A 27,431-nucleotide genomic window follows, 5' to 3' on the forward strand; every position below is an offset into this window, starting at 1 on the left:
CCAAAACTGCCATTCCCAGTTTCGGGACTCCACAGAGCAGTAAAATTCCACAAGCAATTTGGAAGCCCTATCTTGGGTTGTCAACATTTTGTCTGGGTAACTAGTGACCCTGAGAAACAGCAGCTACTTTGCACCAATACCGTTAGTTCATTGAAAAAAAAAAAAAAACAACAACACTTTTTAGAACATCCCTCCCCCTCCCCAACCCCCCAAAAAGACTCGATTTCAAAATAAAGGATTGTCTTTAGATGATTTAAATTTGGCTTCATGAAAAGCTCACTACATTCATCTTTTGTTGCAAATCGGTAATATCGCAATCCCAGGCTCTCCTTGTCTTCAAACTCGCATTTGGAAACCGCGGTTCCCGGTTCCCAGGAGCCTGGCTTCTGCCAGCTGCTGCAGCTTTCAGAGCAACAGAGCGCCTGGGGGCGGTGTCTTCTGGTAGCCAGCCTCTCAACCCGCCCCGCCCCCGCCCCATTTCCCTTGTGTGAGAGGCTGGCGAAGTAGACACTTTGGTCAAAACCAAATTGAAAGGACCAATTGGTCAAGAACGGCCACTCCCGCAAAAGCCTTTGCAACTGCTCACTCCTGGTTTGCCCTGACGCCAATCATCAGTCGCCCCAGCGGCAGAGCGCCACCTGCGGGTCAGGGCGCGGAGGTGCGGCAGGCTCGACCTGGGATTCTGGATCAGTAGTTCCAACCCTTTTCAGGACCTGATGAAACGCTCTCTCTAGAGACCTGCACATTCCCAGAAGGCCTTCCACTGAATTCTGGAAAGTTTGTGGAAGCTTGAGGGATGAGGGGACTCCGGTTAGGAACGCTGAACCTGGGCAAACATTTCTCATCTTTTATTACACAGTCCAGTGATAAAATCACATTTAAAATCCCAATGTTGCATTTGGGAATATCCAAGGAAAAAAATTCTTTTTTTGTTTGTGCCTATTGGAAGCTTTATTTTTTTCCTTATCAAAGTTGTTTAAATAGAAATAAACTTTCCCTAGCTAGGTAGGGTAAATATCATTAACTGAAAATAAATTTAAAAGACACAATAGGGGATGGCCAATTAGCCCAGTTGGTTAGAGCGTGGTGCTGATAACTCCAGGGTCCAGGGTTTGATTCCTGTACTGGCCAGCCACAAAAAAAAAAAAAAGCAAAATAATATGGAGCCATGCAAAATGTTACCATCGGGGAAACTGAGTTGAGTGGAGGGTATATGGCACCTCTCTGTACTTTTTTCCCCCAACTTCCTGTGAACCTATAATTATTTCCAAATAAAAAGGAAAAAAAAAAAAAAAAAGGAAGAGCCTTTACTAAGATAAATTGTAAAAGGTTGTAATATCACCTAGGATAAATTAATACATGAACCAGTGGTTGCCTGAACATTTTAAAGCTGATTTGCTATTAGACAATTTAAAATTGGAAACAAAATTTTAAAATTTATGAAAAGATTCCAAGCAGGCAACGTAGACATATTTGATTGAAAATTAATATGAAGATTTTAAGTTAATTTTTCAAATGAACAAAAACAATGAAAAGAAAATAGAAATTCCGGAACAGTCCCAAGATTCGCAAAAGCTCTGAGAAGAGGCCCAAAATAGATGAGCAAAAATGCTTGAAGCACAAAGAGTTGTAAAAAAATGGAGCCACTTGATGGGGGATGAGGAATGTGCCCAGGCCTGATTGTCAGCTTTGAGTCACACTTTGCCCACCGTCTTCCTCTTAGTGGTGCCAGGAATTCCCCAGGGCAGCCTCGAAAGTGCCTTGTAGGAGGAAGGGCGGTGAGGCCAGATCCTCTTTCTCTGCCCAGACTATTGGACTCTGTTGCTCTTAACATGGGGCTTTTCGGAAATGGGAATCCAGCTACAGCTGTTAAGAAACTGGAGAAACAACCTGGGCCAGTTTGGGACTTTTCTGCCATTGTACCCTGATATTGGTGAAAAGGAAGACAGACAGGAGCGGGGCTCTTGCCCGCTCTTTCCGTCACCTGGACTGGCAATCCTGGTGACCTCGTTTGAGAAAGTTTGAGGGGTCAGGACAGCAGAGAGAACCTCTAAGAAATGCAGGAAGATGAATCCTCTGACTTTCTCTCCACGGCTTTTGCAGATCAACTTTTCTGAGCTTGAAATTCCTGAGGGAAGAATTGGATTCCCCCAGAGTGGTCCCATCTTAGCCATGGGTCATGTGAGATGGGGTCTCTACTAGTGACAGCCCAGGCTTGGGACTGCCCAGAACGCTTGGATTCTTTGCACTTGGAGAAGGAAGGGCAGGGCTGTATTGGGAAGAACTCCAGCTATGGACTCAGAAGCACAGGTTTGAATAACTGGAAGTCCCATTTCTTTACCTGTAAAGTGCAGATTATAATCAAATCTGGGGCTGGCCGGTTAGCTCAGTTGGATAGAGTGCAGCCTTATAACATCAAGGCCAAGGGTTTGGATCCCCATACCGGCCAGCTGCCAAACAACAACAACAACAACAACAAAACAAGGATATAATCAAATTTCCCCAGAGGGGACACTTCTTAATTTGTAATGAGGTCATCTCTGTGAGGGGGCTTTAAAAACCTGAAATACGGGCCGGCCTGTGGCTCACTCAGGAGAGTGTGGTACTGATAACACCAAGTCAAGGGTTTGGATCCCATATAGGGATGGCCAGTTAGCTCGCTTGGAGAGCATGGTGCTGACAACACCAAGTCAGGGTTAAGATCCCCTTACCAGTCATCTTTTTTAATAAATAAATAAATAAATAAACCATGAAATACTATCCAACTGTAAGTTGCCTTTTTATTTTAACTCGCCTCTGGCCTTTGGAGAGGAAACGGACAAGGTGGAAGGATCTGTAAGAAGACAGGGCCATGGCCTGGCTGGAGACTGTCTCAGGAGCTGCAGTGGGTCAATGACTCAGAAATGAAGGCTTTTTCAAGTGAGAAGTCCAAAGGGCGGTGTGCCAGAGGGGGCAGCTTCTGGCGAGACTGGTGGCGGGGAGAGAGGAGGTGGTACCACGGTGGGGTGACTGCTGGGAGACCCCCCCGGCATCTCCTGCGAGGAAGGACAGCAGCAGGACAAGTTTGGGATTGGGAGTAGCTCATAGGCCGTGTTCACAGCGGCTGTGCCCTGGCAGTTTGCAACCAACCAGAATGCCCTCCTGGTCTCCCCTCTCAGGGCACTGTGCCAAGTGGGACCCATCCAAGGTGGGTTTGAGCCTCTTTTCTGACAGGTTGTAGTCACAGCCGACAGAGGCACAGGCGACAAGGCCAGCCAGGGGGGTGGCTCCTGGAAAGGCGGCTGGTGTGGAAACTCAGAAGAGCCTGTACCTTAGACTTGCAAAGTGCCAGACGCTTGGTGGCACTTTAAATGCCACAGATAAAACAGTGAGAGACTCTCCCGGAGGCAGGTGAGATGAGGGGTCAGGGACCTCAGGGCCTTTGAGGCTGTGATGCTGGGACAAAGAATAAAAACACCTTGGAGACCTCTATGACCCCTCGTGCGGGAGGAGAATGTCATTACGGCTCAGGTGGCCCGTGGAGTGTGGAGCCTCGAAACACACACTGGACAGGTGAGGCAGTGGTGGGACTGGGGACCCAGCCTCCACGGAGCCTCCAGGGCACTGGGAGGCAGATGAACCCTTCAGGGCCAGGGCTCCGTGGGAAACGCCCCAGCCCAGAGCCCAGATCAGAATCTGCCCCCTCGTCACACAACAGCCCGCGTCCCTGACGGATGGTAACCAGCACGTGTGGAGCGTGGGATCGGCCCCCACCCTTCACTCTTCCTGAGTGACATCTGCGTGACAGACTCTTTGCCCCTCTCCTGACAACCACTCTTGTAATTGAATAACGGGGAACCCGGTTTTCTACGGCTTTCTCCTCGCTGGGACGTGAGCTGCACACGGGCAGGCCTCTTCACCGCGGCACCCCAGGGCCTGGCCGGGGCTTTGCCTTTTGTTGGGGCTCAAATCTGTTCCCTATGTGCAGGTACCACACGTGGCTGCATGAGGGAGAGCGACAGGACGCTGTGCTTGAGTGACGTGTGTGTGAGCACATGTGCATGTGTGTGTGTGTGGAAAATGCCTCTCTCCCTATCGTGCCCTCCTGTCTGTTAGTCTGTCTGTCTGTCTGCGTGTCTCCCTGCCTCTGACTCTCCGGCAATACGATTGCCCCATGGAGATGTGCTTTCTCCCTCTCCAAGTGACCTGTGTGTGCGCCCTTTGGGGTCTTGCTCAGAGACCACCCTGCCCTGCCCATCCAGCCGACACCGCTTTTCACTCTGTGGGTTCAGCTGCTGGCCCTCGTCCCTGAGAAAGTCTCATTTGGTGACCATCCCTCATGTCTCTCTGGCTGCAGCGGTGAGTGGCCACTTGGACACTGCCACTCAGAGGGTATCATTGTCTTGCCTGTGACTGTCCCTGAAGTGGTAGGGGGTGGGGGGAGGTGACACAGAGCCTGCTGCCTCTGAGGTCTCCTACCTGTTTAGGTCCTAGCATTTCCTTCTTCCTTAGAGTCGTCTCCTGGGAAATGGTACTTACAGAGATTGAAGAGTTTAATACATCTCTCGCTTCCTCTCTTTTCTGAGGCCCTCAGAGGCAGTAGCAGAAGCTGTGGCTGGCAGGGGCTCCGAGACGCCTGGGCGAAGGAGGAGGGGGCGGCGTGCAGCCTCAGCCAATTTGGAAAGCACTGTGGCCCAAGCACATTTTGCAGCAGCAATGTCAAATTCTGCCGTTCAGGCATGCCATTAGTGTGCACGCTGCCACACAGACATCGGTGACACAAAGGCACAGCCTTCCCCACCCTCCTGGTGGTTAGAAACTAACAGCTCTAATGAGAAATGAGAGCCGAGAGGAGAGGGATGGGGGCGGGCAGTGCAGGCTGGTGCTGTGTGTTGGAGGAGCCTGACCCACTTCTTTTGGCAGTAAGGGGCTTCGTGGGCCAGCCCACTGAAATGCCACTTAAATTAGCCACCGCTGCCTGCACTCGGTCTCCTCTGTCCTCACCTCTCCCTCTCGTTGCTCTTGGAGGGAGCCCTGTGGACACAGCTACTCTCTTTCTCTCTCTTCCTTTTCTCACCTGGGACATCCTTGGTCCCTCCATGCAGTGGACTTTTTAGGGCCACAAAAGACCCTGGCTCCAGCAGCCCTCCTAAAAGAAGCGAGTGAGGACGACGTGAGTGAGTGGGTGCAGGTGGGCATTCACTGCGCTGAACCTCTTTTTCCAGCTTTTTGGTTGTGCTGTGAGTTATTTAGCCAACAATAGATGTTTATGTATATTTTTTTAGAGCTCGTATTTATTACCAGCCTGAAAAGGAGGGAGACTGGGAGATTTATACCAAAAGTGCAGTGAGTTAAAAGGGACAATTAGAGGAGCAGAAAGAGATATCGAGCATAGAATTGTAAAGGATATTTTAACACACAATCAAAGGGTCTTGAGACATTTTTCTAAGCAGACAGAAGGTAAAAGAAAATTGGCCCATTACAAGCTGATAGTGGGGGATTGGTGACACGGGGTGGAGTGGTGGCTGATGGCTAAACTCTTACTTAGAGGAAGGTGAAACTGCAGAGGAGATGAGCCACAGGGCGACCACAGCCATGTCAGAGGCTGAAAATAGGTTTTGGGCCGGACCCTCGCCCCTGCTCAAAGAATGTACACAAAGAAAGGCTGGCTTCCCCCAGTTCAGTGCAGAGTAGGGCCTGGAGGAGCTGTGTCCCTCATGGCCTGGAGTTGGGTCTGGTCAGGGACTGGTGGGGACAGCCAGGGGAGTTGGTGCATACATGAGGGACGATTTGCCGAGGGCTCTGCACTGGCTGCAGTGAGCCTCCCCAGCAAACTCATTCTCCCTGACCTGGGGCCCTGCAGCTCGTCCTCCAAGAGGCCTTCCCGGCTTCCTCAGACCACTCACGGGCCTTCCTGGAGCCCCCATTCACCTGGCTGGGGTGTCAGGGTGCTGGGTGATGAGTAAACTTTTGCCAAATGGGATTCTTGGCTCCTGGGGAAGGAGCAACCCTAGTGGGGGAGGAAAGAGGGAGAAGCAGTTTGGGGCATGGGGTTCTGGGGATTGCTGATGAGCAGCCAGAGTGGACACGTGCAGAGGTGGCAGAGGTGGCCGGGCATCTGGGCAGGCTGCTCAGAAGCAAGGAGGGGCTGAGGGCGGGCTCCATGGGTGGGAGGCCAGAAGTGCAGGGCTGCAGAGACAGCGCAGTTGTGCAATACTTTCCGAGCTTGGAGGCAGCAGGTGTCTGGGAATGGGACTGGGGCCCACGCAGATTTCCAGCAAGCGCTCCAGCTTGCTGGCACAAGGGAAGGATCTGGCTGAGCACAAGAGGCAAGTTTAACCGATGAAACCCACTGTTGAGGAACATTGGCAAGTGTGCCATGGCGGGGACCACGTGCTCACAGACAGGCGGGAGAAGCAGGGAGAAGACCCCATGTGTGGGAGCCACCCATCCCCTCCACTTCCAGAGTAGAGACCAAGCCCCTGAGCAGGAGCCCTGGGGCCACCCCCTTGCCAGGTTCATCTTGCACACCTTCAGAAACAGCGCCCCCAGCCCTCACTCAACTTGCAGTTGTTTGTGGATACCTCAGACCCTATGGACTGCGCACCTCCAGCCCTCTGCTTGGAACACTCCCTACACTCTTCTCTGACCAACTCCTCGTCCTCTGAGATCCATCAGAGTGTAACCTCCTCCTGGAAGCTCTCTCTGACTGCCCTCACCCCAGTCGAGCTCCTCATTTTTGGGGGGTGTGGGGTACTAACACAGGCAAGAATTCCACACTGGTTGAGGAACACTTGTTTCCACATCTAGGCTCTGAGCTCCTCACAGAGAGCCAAGTCTCTCTTTTGTGTCCCCAGAGCTTCAACAATGGCTGGCACATGGAGGCCCTTGATCAGCTTTTGTTGAATGAACCGTGGGGAGCCAGCCACGCTCTGAGGTCACGAGAGGAGCATGTGCAGAGAGACTCGGAGACCACCCGTGGCCACCCACATCTCCTGTCTGCCTGCCAGGAGTGGAGGGCTGTGTCGGAAAGGGAGGGAGGGACAAGAGATGGCTCACGGAAAGTGCTGAGCAAAGACAGCAGAGGGGCTGGGCCTCATCGGGAACAAGGGAGGGGTGGCCTCCACCCCTGGCGAGACAGGAATCCCATCTCCCTATCCTGAATGACACAGGGGGGTCATGGGGTCTGACGAATGAGGGGCCTTCACTTGGCCCTGACTATCCACTTGCTTTGATGTTTGGGACAACGGCATCATCGTGACTGCGTATGTATGTAGCATGTGAGCTGCTGAGTGAGATGTGATGTCACCCGCAACAGAGCTGCCTTTATTCCCCCTGCCTCTCAGAGGAGAAAGCTACTAAAAATACACCTGGTGTCCTAGGCCCTACTGCCTTGCCTCTGATAACAGTTGGCAACCAGAGACTGCACTGTGCTTGACAGAAGCAGATCATTTATAAAACATTAGCATTTCTTGTACTGACATTGCACTTCCATATTACAGGACTTCCTAAGTCTTTTTAAAAAAAATTAATAAAGTGCTTAGACTCTTGATTTTCCCACTGAGGGCTTTGCTATCTAAAGTTGGAAATGAAATCAACAACATAACAACCTCGTTGGATTCTAAGGGACAGCTGGGCCCTGGCACTGGCCGGGTGAGTGCTAGCAGACCCTTGGGGAGAAACTACAGGTCGGAGATGATTTGTTCTGCTGTAGCTGGGCTCCCTTTAGTGAATGTTCCAAGCCTTGTACTGAGGATTTGTCCAGCCAGGCCTGAAAACACAGTCCTCCTCCCTTTGTCTGGGGAATGCTCTCCCTTCTCTGAAGCCAGAAGGGCAAGTCCAGCCTCCAGGCCCTGCCCACCACTGTCTGGGTCAGTCTCTGGCATCTTGGAAAACCCCCTGGGCCCCAGGAACTGGCTGTCCCCTTCCAGTCACCCTCCAGCCCCCTGGGAATCAATAACTCAGCAGCTGCTGCCAAGGCTCTGGGAACAGACGGGAAGGATGCAGGACCAGCCTGCTCCAGGGAGAGACACAGAGACGGTGCCGACCCAGTGCAGCCAGAATGTGGGAAATGAATCATGTTCCGCGCAGGCAAGAGAAGAGCCACAGAACAGAGAACAAGCGTGTGTGCGTGCGTGTGTGCGTGTGTGTGCTGGTGGTGTCCCTCTGAGTCAGTGTGCCCCTGCCCCCTACGGCTCCTCCTGCCAACAAACACTCTGTGTTCTCAGAGATGGGCCTGGCCAGGCTCGCCCACCCATAAAAGCCCAAGATCTGCCACCTTGTTAGGAATGCGGGGTTAGGAAATGAAAAACAGGGTTCTTGTCCAAGAGAATTTTTTTATTGTTATTATCTTTCTCTCTTAATTGGATTCAGTGTTTCTTGCTCCTCACACATGTCCTCTCTGGTGGGGGATTTGGGTCTGTGCAAAGCGCAGAGGAGACTGTGCCGCCTGGGCCCCTGGCTGGCAGCATGGTGAACTGTGACTGGAGCCCCCTCCCCTGTCTGGGCTTGTCTGCTCCAGTCCCTGCATGCTGCCTGTCCCCGCCTCTGACCCCTGAGTCTGGCCTCCTGACTTCTGCCTGTCCTGGGGCATCTCCAGAAGGGCCAGGAGGGATAGGGCCTCCATCCTGCAGAAGTGCCTGAGATGGTTCTCGAAATGCCCATTGTCCCCCTTCTGCTAAGGCCACCTGATGCTTCCCTCCTGCCACCCTCCACAGGGCCCTTGCCAGGTCGCTCACCAAAGAGCCTCAGGAAAAGTTTAGCAGCTGAGCCCGGCTGGAGGCCTGGGCTCATGCCCAGAGTCTCCCTGGCCTGTCTAGACCATCCCTTGCAAAACGCTAGGCTGACAACACTGTCCGACCTGTTGGACTAACACTGTGGATACGGCCTCGCCTGCTGGCTTGAGAAGCCCAAAGCCCCTTCCTTCCCCTTCTCATCTGGCCACCCCGCCCTCGGGGCCTTGGCTCCCTGACATTTGACAAGCAGCTTCTCACCTCTTATCCTGAAGCCAACAGTGAGTACAGGAGGGGTGCTGGGGTGCTCCAGGGTGACAGACAGGCTTGTGTTACATATAAAAACAAGATGATGCTCTAAATATCTAAGAATATTGGTCCCCTGAAGTGATTCTTGCTGCCTCCCCTTCTCCTTAATTCTCCCCACTGAACCTTGCCCCAGGCCCATGGAAGCCCAGGTTACATGGGGACCATTGCTGTCAGGTTGGGATTCTAGACAAAAATTCTATAACTTTTTTCTTGCTAGAAATCACCAATACAATCCTTAGTCCAGCAGATATAGTTCTCTGTATAGTTTATAAACATAAGACATACAGTTTGGTAATGGAGTGGGGCGGGGGACCTGTGCATTTGTATGTATATATATATATGTAGAGTGTGTATATATATAAGTGGACATAGTTATAAAACTGCACCTTCTGGGAGAACCTCACTGCATGTGATGAAGTTCTAAGTTTCAGCCTCTGATGATCTTTCCTTTGGTAAGTTGTTCTTGGACCCCAGCAGTTGGGCCTGTGTCTGCCAGGGTTGCCTGAGACATCAGCAATGAGAGGCGTTACCCCCAAGGGAGGGACTTAAGGTGGCATAGAGATGGATTCAGGGCAGGTTGATTAAGTAGCCTCAGGCAAGAGCCACCATGCCACCTGCTCATGTGCTCCCAGACTGCTGGTCGACCCAGCCTCTTAGGAGAGCTGTTTGTTCTTATCTGAGTCCTGCTTCCTCCAGGAATAGCAGGGCCCTTCAGACCTCTCCAAATAGTCAGGATTCCAGGGAGCCCAGCTCCCGTGAGAGGTGACTGTCCCATTGTTGCTCATGAAGGATCCACTTAGTGTGCCTCTTGCCTCCTTGCTGGAGTGGATGCTGTCTGTGGGTGCTCAGTGAGAGCTGGCTGGGACAGCTGGGTGAGATGTACTAATCCCCTCCCGCCTAGGGCTGTACACTTTGGATTTATAATCCACTGGGCAGGGTCCAGACAACAGCCAAAGCCTTTAGGAGCCTTTTCCTGAAACCCAGCAAATCCTCCCCTAGTAAAAAAAGAAGAAAAGAAATTCTGTTCCTTGGTGAACATGTGGCAGTGCTGGGTGCTGGCGCCCTGGGTCCTCAGCGGAGAGTGACCACCAGCCCCAGTATCCAGGCCAGGAGCGAGGCTCCCAGGGAACTCCCAGAGGAGGCCTGCTGCACCCCGCTGGGGGCACGGATGGGGGTCCTGCGGGCACACTTGCCCTTCCTCTTGGGTCGTGCCGTAGGCATGATGTCAAAGCTGAACTTGTGCTGGTAGTCGGGGGCATAGTCCTGCAGCTCGTGGGCCTGTTTCCCGGTTCCTGTCTTAGAGATCTGGTTGCGGTTCCTGTGGCTCGTGCAGTTCTTGCCTGGCTTCTTGTAGCCTGGTCGGGAGCTGGGCAGATGGCCGTGTGGGTGGCCCTTGTCCCTGGCGGAGCCGTAGGGTGGATGGTGCTCCTTGCGGGCGGCCCTGTCGGTGGTGGTAAGCGTGTGCGACTTGATCTGGTGTGGGGACGCTGGCCCTGTGCAGTTCCGGAAGTCCTCGGCCCTCAGTAGCTTCAGGTCCTGGCCATGCCGCAGCTCAGGGGACGCGCAGGGAACGGCAGAGCTGGAGCCTCGGAACCTCCGCAGCCATTCCCACAGGGAGAGCGCCCGGCAGCCACAGTCCCAGGCGTTCCCATTGAGGCGGAGGAACTCCAGGGCCCCAAGGGGGGCCAGACAGTCGCCCTGTAGCTCCGTGAGGCTGTTGTTGAAGAGAAAGAGGGTGGTCAGCCTGCGGAGGTCGTGGAAAGCCTTGTGGTGGACCCACTGCAGCTGGTTCTCATGTAGCAGCAGCCGGTCCAGGTTCACCAGGCCCCGGAAGGTGTCCTGGCCCAAGCTCCATAGCTTGTTGCCGTGGAGAAACAGGTGGCTGAGGTTGACCAGGTCCACAAAGATGTCGTCCTGGAGGTACTCGATGTGGTTTTCCTGCAGGTAGAGGTACTGCAGGCTGTGCAGGCCGCCAAAGATGCCCGCTGGCAGGGCACTGAGCCCGCACTTATAGAGGTAGAGGGCGTGAAGCTTCACCAGGCCCTGGAAGGTCTCGGGTGCCAGTGTCCGCAGGTGCCGGTTGTCACCAAGGTCCAGCTCCTCCAGGTGCACAAAGCCCTCGAAAGTGTTGGGGTCAATGAAGGTGATGTTGTTGGAGTAGATCCATAGGGTGACCATAGCAGGGCTGAAATGGCCCTGCCGGAGGAGGCTGATGCGGTTGTTCTGCAGGAAGATACGCTCGCTGTCCTCGGGGATGCCCTCGGGGATGGCAGCAAAGTTGTGTGCCTGGCAGCTGACTGTCATGGGCGCCGGGTAGCATACACAGTCCCGCGGGCAGCTGCCACCCAGGGGCAACTCCCCAGCCAGCAGCAGCAGCAGCAGCTCCACACAGCACCCTGGCAGGGAGAGAGAGCACAGCCAGGTCAGAGACAGCCTGGGAGGAGAGACAGATGGGTGTGGGGAGGGGACCTCACATGACACTTCTGGACCTGCTGGGGCTCTGTCCTCGTCTTTGCTGCACTCAGTGGTCTGGGATGGTAGCCCCTGAGAGCGTGGCTGTGACTGGAGGAAAGCAGGGGTCAGGGTCCAATCCTGGACCCCATCTGGGAGCTACTTCTCCCTGCTCCTTGGCGCCCCCACCTCTACTGGGGATTATTTCTCCAGCCTCAGCGGGGAGATGAGTTTGGGGTGAAGGCTTTGATCATCCCCCACCTCCCTGGCCCTGCCCCTAAAGCCCCTTAGCCCTGCCCCTTCAGACTGGGGTAGACGAGGCACAACCCATGGGCACAGCCACTGAGCCTCCGGCTCTTGTCCCAACTCTGCCACCGTTTATTCCTATCTGCATTCATGATAGTGGTGCCGACTTTTGTTCTAAATAAATATCTCACATGGAGTCCTGAGGAATCTTTTATTTAAATTATTCCCAAGCAAAGCATGCATGCATGACACCAAAGTTCACAGTGAAAAATGTCTCATTCACAAGTGTCTTCCATGTCCTCAAATATGAGACACCCCCTCTATGCCTCAGTTTCCTCATTTCTAAAATACAGATAGTAATAGTTTTCCATCTCATAGCTGTGTGGATGTACTGAGAGGGCACATGTCTGTGAAGGACTGGGGGTGGCTCCAGGGCTGATGAGCTCCGGGACCCACAAAGCTGCCAGACTGAGGCTGCTCCCAACCCGGGCTCCCTTCTGGTCCCCCTCCTCTCCTGCCTCCCAGGCCATGGATGCAAAACCAGGCCTTGCCTCTCAACTGTCCACAGCATTTCCTCTGTAGCTTCCCTCTAATTGGGCATTAATTAGGCATTCATTAATGGATCCTTAAAATAATTTATTTTCGGATGTGTCCAGCCTGTGGTTGGATAATAGCCCCGCGCTCATTATCGGAGCAGCCTCATTATGGACGATCGTCATTACCTGACTTTTTCCAGGGTCTCAGCTGCCCCAGGCGGCCCGGCAGGCGCGCCAGGGTGGCGGGGAGACAGGCTCCAGGCCTACAGACCCTCACCCTTGGGGGCCAGGCAGCCACCTCCTCCCTGCCCGGGTTGGCCTCCTGCCCCTCCTCTTCCAGCTTGTCCAGCCGAGTCTCTCTCGAGAGCTGGGGCGCCTGGGGCAGCTGAGTCCTCCTGCTGCCCACTGCACTCAGAGCACATAGGATGAGAGAACCAACCTCCTGGCTATACTTGGGCTGGCCTGCTCTCAGCCTTATGCGGCTGCCTGCGCAGGCTCTCGGCCGAGCAGGCCTCACGGCCACTGCCACCCCTTGTTCCTGGCAGAAACGGTGTGGTAAATAAGTGACAGCTTCCAGCTGTTGGGAGTTATGGGCTCCCAGAGAGTGGCAGCTGCTTCCTGTCCCCCTATAATCACCCAGCTTCGACCAAACGTTTGCAACACATAAAAATCATTGCACATAATTTTCTTTTTGCATAATTGGGTTCGGATGCAATTTCAGAACAATTATGACCTCGGTGTTGGCAGCAGCACAGCTTTGAGGACCTTTACTGGGCCAGGCCATGCTCTATGCTGCCTCTGCAATGCCTTCAGTCCCCTTAACCACCAGACAACCTGCAGGCCAGGCCAAGTCTGCTGCCACATCAGCCTCAGTTTACCCCTCCGTAACATGCATAGCAGATGATCACTATGCCAAGACCTTCCCACTAAAAGTTCCAGGCCTGGCATCCAGCTCCTCACTGCCTGCCTCCACTTGCCAGGGAACCCAAGCCCTCCAGGGAGAGCAGGGGTGTGAGGGGTAGGAGCCTGGGCTCCAAACCCCAGCCAACTCTCAGGGAGCCTGCCCACTACCTTAAGCATCCACACTGACTGCACCCTCCACAGAGCCGACACTCCATATCTTCTCGCTCAGCTCGCACTCCTCACCCCGTCCAGGCTGCTATCCTCCAGGAAGGCTGCACCTGCAGGAACCCTCCCCCAGGGAACAGCCCCTGCCCTGACATTCTGAGGGAGCCCAGGGTGTCTGTCCTAGCTCAAGGGCATTCAAGGTGCTCACTGTGCCCCATCCCACATCTCAGGCTGAAGGAGACAGGGCCATGGCCACACAACCTCCACCCGGGATCCTGCAAAGACAAAGGCATTTCCTTCCCTTAGTTTGCAGCAAGAGACCTTGCTGCGGCAGCAGGGGTGGTGAGCTGTGGCAGGCTAAGCGCTAAATCCACTCGACATTTGTACAGCTTGTTGGAGTTTACAAAGAGCTTCTGCTCATGCTTCTCTGATCCTCAGAACTGCCCTGTGTGGTGGAGGTGGGGGGCGGTGGGGGGGGACAGCTTTCCTCCCCCTACTGTTGTGGCTCTGACTCCATAAGGCCCCAGAATGGAGTTCTCCAAAATGACCCCTGGACAAGTTAGGGGGCCGCAGGGAGAGAGGTATCCCCCTCAGACAGAAAGCAGATGCCTCCAGGGGATATCAGGGCACAAGGGAAATCAGGTGAGGACCCCAGTTTAGGTGAAAAAGCCAAAGTGCCCCAAATCCAGGTGTGGGTTTAGTAGCTAGCTTGTGATTGCACCGTGACAGATGGGAAGGTCAGACCGGCGGGGGGCGGGCAGTGAGGCAGGACCCTTCCTCTGAGAGGGTCCCCGAGGCAGGGTCCCCAGCTGAGGCTTGGCGCAGGGAGTCGCTCACAAGCCCTGTCATCTCAAGGAAGAACATGCCACTATATCACGGCTGTGGTGGCAGCTGGGGCAACAAGGCCACAGGGACCATATGGGGCAGTCACTTCCATCCAAAGCCCAAGGAAGATGGAGGGCATCTCGCAAGATAGGTGGCTGGGATCTGAGCCCAGGACAAGTGCTCTCCATCCTTCGGAACTGCCCAGATAAAAGGGGACCCATGCCAGGGAAGCTGCCCTCCCAGATACTCTTGCCCCTCCTACTGGGGGCCTCAGTTGAGTCTGTGTCTCCACCCCAGAAGCCAGCAGATGCCTGGCCCTGTCTTGTCACCCTGCCAGGTTTCTTCACAGGGGGGCCAGCACTACATTGCCACGGCTCATCTTGTGCCTGTTTCATGCGGCCCTTGGGAGCCCCAACCTGCTGATTGCCTGATTAATGTACTAACAATGAGGCCTGTGCCTTTGCTGTGCATTTTAAGATTATAAATGAGCGGACACCCAAGTCTCCATGGAGGAGACTGGCACCCCTCTGACCAGCCTTCTCAGCCCCTCCTGGGTGGGGCGGGGGCTGCAGAAAGCAAGGCTGGGCTGCCTTGGGCCTTTCCTGGCCCTCCTTCTCCTCCGGGGTCACGCACTCCAATGACTGCATGGCTACTCCCAAGGCTCCTGGCCTCCCACACATCTGAGTCCACCGGCGTCTTCACAGCCTCATTCCTTCCTTCCTCTATTCAACACTTGCTGCCTGAGTCCTGGAGTGGCAGAGGAGCCAGTGTGGGGAGGACATGGCTGGCGGGTCCTCGCAGCACACTAGCAGAAGGGGGAACTCACAGTATCAGGCAGTCCGGCAAGGTGCCTTGCTGTGTATGGGGGTAGGGGACTGAGGGAAGGCCCCTGTCACCATCATGCTGCCTGCAAACATTGTTCTGTCACTGGTCAGCTGCCTGATGCATCTCAAACTCCTGGAGTATTTTTTTTTTTTTTTTGGCTGCTGGCTGGTACCGAGATCCGAACCCTTGACCTTGTGTTATCAGCACTGAGCTCTACCAGGTAAGCAAACCAGCCAGCTCCCTCCTGGCATCTTTAATCTGTGAAATGGGGATAAGGGTCCCTGCCTCATGGGGTTGACTTAGGATTCAGTGCAATTAGGTCTGCTCAGCGTTTAGCATGGCGTCCAGCACAGAAGAGGCATGGTCAAGGAAAGCTGATAGTTTCAGGTTCTCCTTCCTGCAAACCCCACAACCCCTGCCTACTGGGCGGGGACCATGAAGGCAGGGGTGTGTGAACTGAGCATGGGCAGGCACCTCACCCAGTCCACTCAGCAGCCCCCAGATGTGCTTATGAGCCATGGGGACCAGACCTGGTCAGGTGGGTAGGAAGGGAAGAGCAAGGAAACAGCATGTGCAGAGGAGCTGAGGTGGGGGAGCAGGTGGCAGGCCCCCTTCTCGCCCTGGGCCACCTCTCTCTCAGGCTCTGAGTAGAGAGGTAACAAGGAAGCTGTAACCTCAGCTCAGCTGGGCTGGGGGAACCCAGGGCTGGGGTGGCCATAGAACTTCCCACTGGGATCAGAACTGACAGGGCCCCTGCCCCAGGCACAGGCCAGATGGCCATTGTGGCAGGGGCCGTGCAGCTTCTTGGCCCCTGGAAACAGGAAGGGAACTAACCAAGGAGGACCCAGCATGGTCTCTGCACCGTGTTCTTTCAATGGCGTCCTCACAGTGGCCCTGTGGGAGCAGCATCATTTCACAGAGGAGCAAATGGGGCACCCAGAGGGGAAGGACTGGCCAAGGCCACACAGCAGGGGAGCAGGGCAGTGGAGAGGCCTCGCCCACTAACTCTGAATCCAGGGCTCTACCCCAGCTGCACACTGCATGGGGTGGGCAGGGAAGCCTCCCTGAGGGCTGGCCAGCCATTCCAGGCTCCAAGGTCTTGGGCTGCTCTCCCCAACCTGCTGCATCTGTGCAGGGAAGGCCTGCCGAGCTGGCATCCCTGTGGCCCCCCGGCAGGTCTGTGGGGCTCTCGACTGGCCAGCCATGTGGTCAATCCCTCTGGCTCTGCAGCTCTCTCTCCCCCCACAGGGCTGAGCACCCCCACCCCCAGCCTTGCCAGATGCTCTTCTCTAAGCCAATCGATGCTAACTGAATGCTCTCTGCTGGTCAGATAACGGCCTCAGGCCAGGCCAGCTGCTCACGGGGCTGCTGGCGCCTTAGGCCACTTGGCACTGTCCCTCCATGCCACACCCAAGCACAGGCCACTTCCTGGTGAGTTCCCCCCTTTCCCGCCCCCAAGCCTGGTTCAGCCCTGGTGACAAGGAAGCCAGCCAGGGTACAGCTGGGCTTCCGCATCAACGTGGGGCTGGGGTGGACAGGACAGCCAGCGGTGCCAGTCCATGGCACAGGGCAGTGGGAAGAGCATAGATTTGGAGGCAAGAGCCCTGGGTTTGAATCTTGGCTCCCAAACTTAACGAGCATGTCTCCTCACGTATGTGAGCCTCATTTCCTCACCTATGAAATGGGGACAATCATTTAAAGCTCCAGCCCTCTCACTTACAGAGGTGTCCACCTGCCTTCGCTACAATCCATCTGCCGAGCATGATCCATAACAGATCTTTGCTCTTTCCCCAGGAATCTCCTCTACTCATGTCTTCTCCATCTCAGGTAAGGAGGCTCCTTCCTGTCAGCTGCTCAGGCCAAACCCTTTAGATTCATGACGACTCTCCCCTATCTCTCTCGCCCCATACCCAACTGCTCAGAAACCCTGTTGGCTCAACTTCAGAATTTCTCCAGCATCCAGCCACTTCTCACGGCCACCACCCTGTCCTGGGCCACGTCATCTCCCGCCTGGCCTATTGAAATAGCCTCCTATGTGGCCCCTGCCCCACCCTTGCTCCTACATCTCTTCTGACACGGCAGCCAGAGACATCCTGCCAAAGTCCAAGTCAGAAGACGGTACTCCCCTGCTCAAATCCCCCACGGCTCCCTCCCAGGACATACCACGGCCCCTGATCTGAACCCCCATCTCTGCTCCCAGCCACGCCGACCTTCCTGCTGTCCCTCCCACATGCCAGGCACGTGCCACTCCAGCCTTTTACAGGAGCTGTTCTCTCTGCCTGGAACGCCTCCCGGGTGCCTGCAGGGCTTCTGCCCTCACCTCCTCTCAGTGAGGCCTTTCCTGAGCAGCCTAGTTTAAAGGTATCCCTTCCCTGTTTTACTTTAATCCATAGATTAAATCCATATATAATTTACTAATTGATCTTGTTTACTTTCTGTCTCCTCCCACTAAGTGCTGACTCCACGAGGATGAGGATTTTGTCTAGTGGGTTCCCTGCTGGACCCTCAAGACCTAGAACGGGGCCTGGTGCACAGCAGGTGCTCAGTAACAATGGCCGGATGAGAGAAGCACCTTTCTGAGTAACTGTGGGGATTGAGAGATGACGCTCAGAAAGCTCTAGACCCAGGCCTGGCTCATAGCGGGTGCTCAATAAACGTAGTGACTGTTCTTAGTACAGAGGAGACGCTGAGGCTCCAGGGTAAGCCCAGAAGGGCCCCTTGATCCGTGGCAGAGGTGACCAGATGGTGAGGAGGCTCTGGGAAGGATCCAGCCTCAGTTCTGCCTGAGGCCCAGGGCAGGGTGACCAGGGCACTTTTGCCTGGGACTGAAGAGTTTTCCAGGACGTGGGACTTTCAGTCCTAAAAAAGTAGAAAGTCCCAAACACCAGGACAAGTTAGTTACCCTATCTGGGGGCCAGGACCATGCTCCTCTCTCCAAAAAAACCTCTGGGTGCAGGAGGAGGAGGGGACAAACAGGCAGGCATGAGGCACGTGTGTTCTCAGATGCCACACATGGGTCCCAGTGCCTGCAGCCCAGAGGCAGGCCTGGGCTTGGACCGAGCCTGCACGTGTGTGCATGGCAGTCTGCGTGCATCTGTGTGTGAATGTGTATCTGCGTGTGCACATGTGCATGTGTGTGTGGGTGCATTGCTGTGTGCGCACACATGTATGCACGTGTAAACACACTTTTGTCTCTGGGGACTGTGGATGGGGCTGGCAGCCTGTTGCATCCCCGGTGCACCATCCTGGGGAGGGGGCAGGGCGCTCTTCTGAGAGGCACACAAGTCCCCCTCTTATCTTGGCACTCAGTTGGGTTTTGCCTTTGGCTCCGACTCCTCTCCTGACACACTGAATTATATACCCCCTCCAGGTCCCTCTGAGCACCAGGATCCCTCTCAGCTGAGAAGTGGGCGGGCCTGATTGGAATAACCTTTTAGCTTTCATCTACCTTGCTAGTCCCCTGGAACAGGCCTGGCCAGGAATGCCGCTGTGCTGATTGGCCTGCTGAGTTCTCCGGGGGCTTTGCGGGGGCCACCCCGGGGTCCCCAACCTTCTACCCATCAGCTCTACCACCTCCTTGCTGTGGAGGTCTGCCTGGGGGCAGGGGCTGGAGGCTGGCACACTGGCAGCTCTATACCCAGGCACTGCCCAGGCTTGGGACCACCCCCAGTGGGAGCACATCTCAGCTGGCCAGCCTCAGGTAGGTCACTAAACCTCCAAGGCCTTGGTTTCTTGGTCTGGAAACTGGGAGGCAGAACACCTGCCTTACAGGTGTTGGAGGCCCCTGGTGAGGCTGTGCACCTGAATAGCATGGCCCATGCCAGCTGCCCAGGCAGGGTGATGATTGTGTTACTGCTTTTGTTAGCAAAGAGAGCCGCTCCCCTTACTGCCTCAGGGCTCTCCCCAGCCCCCAGGGGACCCTAGTTTTGCCCCATCAACCCTGATGCTTCCAGACCACAGAACTATGGCAGAGGGACCCAACAGATCAGATTCCCAGGTGGGGCTTAACCCCAGGGTGAGGCTCCTTGCCAGGCCACAGCTGCAGGTGGGGAAGGCACCTTGACCTCTCTACTTGACCTGACAACTCTCTGCAGGAAGCCCAGGGCCCATGGGCTCTACCTTCACCAGGAGGTAGGACAGCCCTCCCCCCTCCCACCCTCAGGGCTCAGAAAATGTGTCCTCATGTTACTCAAATTTTTTCCTTGGTTTGGGGGCCCCAGACTCCAAGACTGAGGGCTTCTGAGAGGTTGCCCTTCCCTGGAGTGTCAGTGAAGGCTCTGGGCCCTGCCTCTTCCCTTGGCACCATGTGAGTCCAACTGCCTTTCCCCCCAAACTACAGCAAATTGTGACCCCACTGGCAACCAGACAGGCCCACTGAACACTAAGTGGTGTCTTAGGCATGTTTAGTAGGGCAGGGGGATCTCTGTGGCAGTGGGACAGTCCTCTGTGGCACGTCTATTGAGATGCCTGCCTGGGGGGTCTGAGAGGAGTGTGAGGGAAAGGGAGTGGGGTGGGGATCTACCAAATCCTGAAGTCCCTGGCACTGGGCAGCTGAGGTGTCAGCGACATAAAACAGGAGATGGGACCCTGCCCTTGAGAGGCAAGTGCAGAACTCTCCAGCAGGAGCCTTCGTTCCTGCTCCCCAGGAGAGTCACCCCTTCCTTGCAGTCAGGGAAAGCCATTCAGAATTGGCATCTGGAGTCTAAGCACTACCTGTATCTTATCTATCTACCACCTGTTCTGAACCTGTCTCCCACTCCTTCATTCATTCAAGAAGCTGAGCTCTGTGCTTGGTTCTGCAACAGTTGGAAACAGTGCCTTCCCTCGTGGAACCTACATTCTAGCAGGGGAGACAATTAAACAAAAGGAACCAAACAAGCTCAAAATGACAAGTTGTGGTAAGATCTGGGAACACAGAGAAGGGGTTAAATGAAAGAACTTATTGTGTGCTCATGGAGGGCCTCCCTGAGGAGTGACATCTCAACTGAAACCTGAAGGATAAGAGGGAGCTGAGGAACAGCCTTCCAGACAGTGGGAACAGCAAGTGCAAAGGTCCTGGGGCAGGACTGAGCTGGGCATGGACAAGGGGAGAGGGGAAGAGAGGGGGTCAGAAGGGCAGAGCCAGGCCTTGCAGGGCCTTAAAAGCCACAGTAGGGCCAGCCCCGTGGCTCACTCGGGAGAGTGCGGCACTGGTAGCACCGAGGCCGTGGGATCAGATCCTATATAGGGATGGCCGGTGCGCTCACTGGCTGAGCGTGGTGCAGACCACACCATGTGGAGGGTTGTGATCCCCTTACCGGTCAGGGAACAACAACAACAAAAAGCCACAGTAAAGGGTTTGGATCTAATTCTGGGTGTGGCAAGAAGCCACTGAAGAGCCTGAGTTGGGATGACATGACTGGATTGGGATGGATTGAGGGGGAGCAGGAGGGAAGGTGGGGAGGCCTGTGGCTGTCATCTGTGAGAGATGTTCGGGCCTGGATAGAGTAGGGGCCACAGAGACAGAGAGCAGCAGACAGACTGGAGAAGTGTTTAGGATGTAGAACTGACAGGACACACAATGGACCGTGTGAGGGAGGGAGGACCAGGGAGTGGCTTCCCAGTTCTGCTCCAAATGATCGAGAGGATGAGGGGACCAATGCGAGGCTGGAGAGCCCAGGAAAACAGGCTCGGGGGCACCAAGAGCTCAGTTTAGCACATAAAGTCTGAGAAGCCTTATAGAGATGTTTAGGTGGCGGCAGCTGGAGGTACAAAACTAGAGCCCCAAGGGGAGCCACACGCTTGGGAGTCATCGGCATAGAGATGGTATTTCAATCCGTGGGAATGGATGAGGTCACCTGTGAGAGTCAGGAGAGAAGACTGAGGCCTATGGCAACACACAAGGTGAAGGAGCCACGAAGGAGAAGGAATGGGCAGCGAGGAGAGAGGAAAGCTGGGGAGGGGAGGCGTCACCAGAGCCAAGAGCGCTTCCAGAAGGAGGGAGCAATCTGCCGTGAGTGCAGGTGATGACAGAGAAGTGCCCAACTGACTCGGCAACTTGGAGGTGACTGGAGTCCCTGGGAAGTTCATTTCTGGCAGAAAGGTGGGGGCAGATGACCTAGTGGCATGGCACGAAGAGAGAGCAGGAGCTGAGCAAGGGGACATTCGTGAGCTGGTGGGGCAGCAGGGCCTCCAGGTGAGGGCCAGGTCACGAGAGCATCCTCTGCCCAGAACACCGCCGAGACATGTGGGCACCCATGGCCATCTGCTAGCCCTTACTGCTTTTGTTTCAAGCAACACAAGGCTCGCCTTCTCCCATTTCATTGCTCAAAGCAAGCCACCCGGCCCAGCCGCCCTCAGGGGATAGGGAAGAGCCCTCCGGGGGGTCAGGGAGCAGGGGGTCGAGCCTGTCTGCATGCCAACGTGCAGGTTCAGGAGAGACAGAGACACCAGTGCAGTAGGAGACAGGGCAGGAGAAATGAGAGCCAGAGCTCAGAAGCAACGCCCGAGCACACACACAGAAAGTGGCCGAGTTAGCCTCTGGTGGCTTCCACTGTCCCTGTGAAGAGGGGTCACCAGCTGAGAGTGAAGGCAGGGCTGAGGGTGGGAGTCCAAGGAGAAAGAAGACACAGTCAAACAGGCATTCTGGGTCATGGGCAAGTACCCCTGTCACAGGAGCCGCTTGGGGATGGTCCCTCGGGCTGTGGTGGAACATTCCAGGTGAAACCAGTCAGCCCAGTTATATTAGCTGTATTAGTCAGCCCCAGCATTATTAGCTTCTTGGGTTGAGGGTTGAATGCCACAGAGTCGTAGAGTTAAAGAAGGACGAGGAAGCTGAAGGTTTTTGCCAACAAAGATTTCTCATCCCCACTGACCCGGCCCCTGCCCAAGTTCTCGTCACCTCTTGCTGGACTACTGGGACTGGCCGGCCCCTCCAATCTAGTCTGATCACAAAGACCCTCCTGAGCTGACAGTCTTCCCCAGTACCTTCAGGACAGTATATCACGGACATGTGTCACTCTCTTTGGCCACCTAGCTGCTAAACCCTCTTCTGGATTTGGGAGGTCTCCCACTTCATGTAAGTGGCCTTTCCCTCCCAATCAGAGCTGCAAAGTGTGAGTGCTCACTTTCCCAGCCTCCCTTGCAGCTTGTGGAAGGACCGAGGGCTGGGCGCCACTGCCTGACACACCTACCCGAGACTGAACTAGGAGTCAGTGATGCGAATAAGCAGGGACCAAGCAGGATCCATGCTTGCAAGGACGGTGGCAGTGGCAGAGCGAACGGGGACGGCCATTGTGGGGGGAACATTGGAGGTGCAAGTGGGGGTGTCTTTGCCTTCATTTGGGCCATTGCCCCTGCCTGTGGAGCCCCAGACCCTCTGGGAGATTCTGCAAGTTACCCAATAGCCTTTAAATAAACCTGTTTTTTTGCTTAAATTAGTCAAGGCTGGTGTCTGTCGCTTGCAAGTGAGAATCCTCACTGATGCAAGGTCCCTCTGGCTTGGCACGGCTCACAAGCCCACGGCTCACAAGCTCCTGCTCTGCCCTGCCCGTCTCAGCTCAAGAGCTTCCCACTCCTTCTCCCCGCTCCCCAGTTCCATTGGGGGGACCACCCCTCTTCCACTGCAGGTGATTCAGGAGGCAGGGCTATCAATTGAGTGGCCAGGCTCAGCCAATCAGACTTTTCCTCGGGAACTTGAACCTGAAGGTCAGTGACCCGCCTGGAGCCATTTCATCCTGGTGGGGCCATCCCGAGGACACTGTCCAGTAGCTCATTTCACCAAGACCCCAAGAGCCACCCTGGGGTCCTGCCCTCCCCAGAGCTGGGTTGTTCAGCTTCTCCTTTGAGTCTGTGGGCCACTGTCCTCCATTTTCTCTCTGCAGAGGTCCACCCAACACCCCTCTTCCTGGATATCAGAATCGAAATTTCCTTCAGATATCAGGCAGCCATGTGCTCTAGAGGAGCTGGGCTCCTCTCCAGCCCCAGAGTGAGTTTTCCATTAGTCTACTCCATTGTGGTTGGTTTAGACAGGAGCGTGTGACTTGATTCTGACCAATGAGACACAGAGGGAAGTCTGCTGAGGGACTTCTGAGAAAATGTCTCTTCCTCTTTAAAAGGGACATGAGAAGGGACATTCTATTTCCTGCCTCTGGTGTGGTTGGGTAAGGATGAATGCCTGGTCCTGAGGCACCATCTTTTGACCCTGAGGAAACAAGCCTAAAGGCCAAAGCCAGCTTGCCAGGACTACAGAGCAAAAAGAGAAAACCTGGGTCCATAATGATTTTGTTGAGCCAATGAATCAACCAAACGTGGAATCTCCAAACTTCTTGTTATGTGACATAATAAACCCTCTTCTTGTTTAAGCCATTTTGAGTTGGGTTTTCAATTACTTGCAGCCAAAGTTTCCTAACACACCTTCCAACGCATTCCTTTTGTGCTTAGTCAGCCAAACTAGATTTCTCTTGCTTACAATCAAGGAAGTCTAACAGTACATGGTAACTCCATCACTTGGCTCAGATAGGACCTGCACCTGGAAGCCTCCCCAGACCCTTCCTTCTGGGTTAGATGCTCCCCCCTCCCCCCACAGCACTCCCACTCTCTTAAAATTACCTGCCTCCACCACCAGAGGTGCAGAACTGCTGGAGGTCCAATTGGTGCCTGGTATACAGAGGTCATCCATGCTGTCTGACAAGTGAAAGGATGAATAAGTGATGTAGCTGATATAATTCCAGCCAAAAGCAAAGAAACCAGGTGCTTTGGTTAGCCAAGGAGGCCTTATTTGGATAAATGTAAATGTACTATAAGTTTTAGCAACCAGAGGATCCCAGGGTAGGTAGCTCAGGCCGACAGGAGAATGCCTACCAGGCGTTTCAGGCCTCGCCTCACAGACCTTACTCCTTTGACCCCTCTGCAGAATCTCTTCTGACTGGCCACTTAAGACACACTGCAGAGTCCAGCTGAGATCTGAGGTCCCAGGACTCAAATTGCCACCTTTTTCCTGCTTGCCTGAGCACTTTCTCCAGGGCCCACCTCTGGCCAGCCACCAGCACATGCCAGCCCACAACCCAAGCCTGGGAGATTTGGCCCAGGTAGCAGTGAGCTTCCTGTGTGGTCTCCAAACCCTATTTTCCCCTATAAGGTTTTTCTGTAAAGTCACTCATCATTATTTACTTAATTTTTTAAAAAATTTTCTTTTTGCAAGGATGACGATCAGTAATTATTTACCTTAATTTAAAAATGATACTTGCTAGTGTGGAGAATGTGAAAAGGAAAGAAAAATCAGTACAATCCCATTACCTCTGACAACCCTTGACAGGCCTTGCTCTATCTTCCTTCATACTTCATTTATATAGGACTATGTAAAATTTAAATACAAATTTTATTTAAAGAAATAAAATTAGAATCATGCTATGTATATAGCTCTGTAGGCTGCATTTTCTACTTAGACCACTCCATTCATTCAGCAGCTCACTAGGTGTCTCCATCTTTGAGGCTCTGGACTAAGGAAGCAATGGAAAGCCCCACAGGCAGTGGACCCAGCCCAGGAGAGCACAGTTTAATGAAGAAAGAGGCACTCATCAAACAGCCATGCCCATATATAACTGCACCCTGTAAAGAGGAGTGGAGAGAGAGAGATCCAGATAACTATGAGAACTTAGTGGGGAGCTCCCCCTGTCAGTGGGGTGAGAAGGTGAGGAGAGTTTGAAGGTTGGGAAGGACTCCACTGGGGGACGCAAGGATCCAGCCAGAGGCAACACGCCATTAAGTAACAGAAGGAAGAAGGATATGGTAACAGGTAAGACTTTTAGAGACTGCAGAGTATCTTACTGTATGGGCAGACTATAATTTATTTATCTGTGAAACTTTTAGATTGTGTCTCATTTTTCACTGTTATGAATTATCATGGCAGAAATTGGTAATAGTTGGCTCCTGAGAGGGGAGTTGGGAAGCTCAGGGGCTGGGGTGAGGGAAACGTCACTGTATACCTGTCAGGAACTTTTGATTTATTACCATGTGAATGTATCTATTGATTCTTTTTAGTCTGTTAAAACTAAATATTGTTAGAATGAACATCTTTGTGCACATGACTTTGTCCAAATTCCTGCCCCTTTCCTTAGATCAGATTCATTGAGTCAAAGTCCCTTGATGCGCACTGCTGAGTCACCTTCCAGAACATTTAGCTCATAAAGCCCCGAAAATCACCAACCATGGGGGCTTTCAGAGATTTGAGGCTTTCCTCTACCTTCCTATCAGACTGTGAGCCACTCAAAAGAGACAAGACCTGTGTTTCCTCCTTGTATGAAGAGGAGATCGTGGGGAAACAGAGGGGGTTAACATGTGTTGAACTTCTTCTGTGTGCCAGACCTTCCATACTGGGGATGTCCACATACACTCATTGAATATTCCTCCAAAATTATTATGAAGGTATTAAAATCCAATTTTACAGTTGAGAAAAATGAGGCTCAACCAAGTGTGGTGATTTGCCCAAGATGTAGAGCCAGGATTCAAACAAGATTATCTGGAATCCAATAATGGGAGTAGAGATCTCTCTCCTTTGAGGCCGCTGCCCACTCGGAGACCCCCTCAGCACCCCAACAGGCAGCGCCCGCCTCCCATGAGGCCATGTCCTTGCTCCCTTGCCAGTAACTTCATTCCTCCCTCTGTCTTCATTATTTATTTCCTCTCCTTGTGCTTCACACTCTTGAGGCCAGGAAAATGGACAAGGCAGAGGGGGAGGAAGTGGAAATTCTTTGTAACACAATTGTCTGTATCACAAAACTTGTCTTAAGTGCCAGCCCCAGGGATTTGCTGGAGTTGGCGCGACAGAGGTGGGGCTGAAGGTCAGATTAAATTGGACTAGTAACCCCAGGGGGATACTTGAAAGAGGTTGCTAAAGAAAGAGCTTCAGGCAGGGACGCGCGGTGGCCGAGGCAGGCAGTGGGTAGCACGAGGGCCAGCCGGCCAGGTCAAGCCTGCTTAGCGGGGCTTGGTGGTGACAGACCTGGGTTCACATGTCCTCCCCCGGAAACCTGAAATCTTGCCTTTCCCCCCCAATAATGAGTTGGTATAAAAATGGATCTTGAATAAAATTGTCTACAGTTTTCAAATCTCAAACTGTATTAGTCAAAATATATCAAATTTCCATGTACTGACTTACCACCTGCTCAAAATCTGATCCTTTTTCAGCTGGAATATATTGAAATCTGAATCACCTCCTAAGAGGCAAAAGGGGAAAGAAGCGGAGGTTAAAGGCCTCTCGAAATGTGCTGTTGGGCGAGTTGGAACCCTGCGACCCTCTGGGCGCCCCTGACCTCCACCTGATGATTGCACCTCTTATTTCCTGGGTGGCCCATGACCCTGGGCCTCTTACCTGATACCAGACTTCTTGCTCAAACCCCTATGCTCCAGGCGGTCTATGCCACACAGTGCAGAACACAATCCCTCATGCCCTCTAACCTCTCATGAGCACCTGCTGTGTGCTGGGCACTCAGACTCACCAGAGAGGCAGACCTATAACCGTGTTGCTAAATCCAGTGTCATTTCTTTGTCCTCATCTGCTCACCTTAGCAGCACTGGACACAGTCGGCCCTCCCTTCTAGAAACACTGTCTTCTCTTCACTTCAGAGACATAGCTCTGCCATTTTCCCCTCATCTTGCTGGCTGCTGCCTCTATTCTGCTCTTCCTGCATCTGATCTCTACCTATCCTGATTCCCCAGGGCTCAGCCCTTGGACCTTTTCTCTTCCACAGCCACACCTATCCCCAGGCGAGCTCACCCAGGGCAAGGTTTTAAATATCATCTCCATGGGATGAGGGTCAGATGTGTGTCTTGGTGCTGAACTCCAGACCAGTCCACCCAGCTGCCCACCTGACATTACCTTGTGGATATGTAATAGGCAGCTCAAACTCAACACGTCCTAAGTGTGTTTCCTACCTGGGCTTCCCCATCTCAGTAGATGCCAACACCAGCCTTTTGGTTGCTCGAGCTGAAAACATAGATGTTATTCTCCATTCCTACCTTCCCTTCATTTTCTCTCTCTCTCTTTTTTTTTTGGTCAGCTGGGCACTACAGGGATCCGAACCTTTGACCTTGGTGTTATCAACCAACTGAGCTATCCAGTCAGCCCTTTTTTTCTTGAATCCTCTATATCCCATTGGTTCCATCTTCAATATACATCCCCAATCCACATCATTCCATCCATACCCTGACCACATCCTAGGCCACTCTCACCTCTCCCCTGGACCACTGCAAAGGCTAACAGGGTTCCCTGCTTTTATTCAGCCCCATCGCCACCACAGCCTATATCACAGCCAGAAGGATCTTCAAAAACAGTAAGTGCTATCATGTTACTTTCCTGCTTGAAATCTTCCAGTGGCTTCTCATTACACCATAATAAAATGCAAACTCCAGGCTGGCCAGTCAGCTCAGTTGGTTAGAGCAAGGTGTTATAACACCAAGGTCAAGGGTTAGGATCCCCATA

General features: G+C 53.7%; 1 protein-coding gene across 1 annotated transcript; it reads right to left on the minus strand.

Annotated features, from left to right (window-relative positions):
- Positions 1 to 10,091: 10,091 nt before the first annotated feature.
- On the minus strand, positions 10,092 to 13,144 carry RTN4RL1 (reticulon 4 receptor like 1). The gene is made up of 2 exons (XM_063108958.1): positions 13,132 to 13,144; positions 10,092 to 11,416 (listed from the first exon to the last, which is right to left on the minus strand). The coding sequence occupies exons 1-2, from the start codon at positions 13,142 to 13,144 to the stop codon at positions 10,092 to 10,094; spliced, it is 1,338 nt and encodes a 445-aa protein (XP_062965028.1).
- Between the last annotated feature and the right edge of the window lie 14,287 nt (positions 13,145 to 27,431).

Source organism: Cynocephalus volans, chromosome 10 (genome assembly GCF_027409185.1).
Source record: "Cynocephalus volans isolate mCynVol1 chromosome 10, mCynVol1.pri, whole genome shotgun sequence".
NCBI lineage: Eukaryota > Metazoa > Chordata > Mammalia > Dermoptera > Cynocephalidae > Cynocephalus > Cynocephalus volans.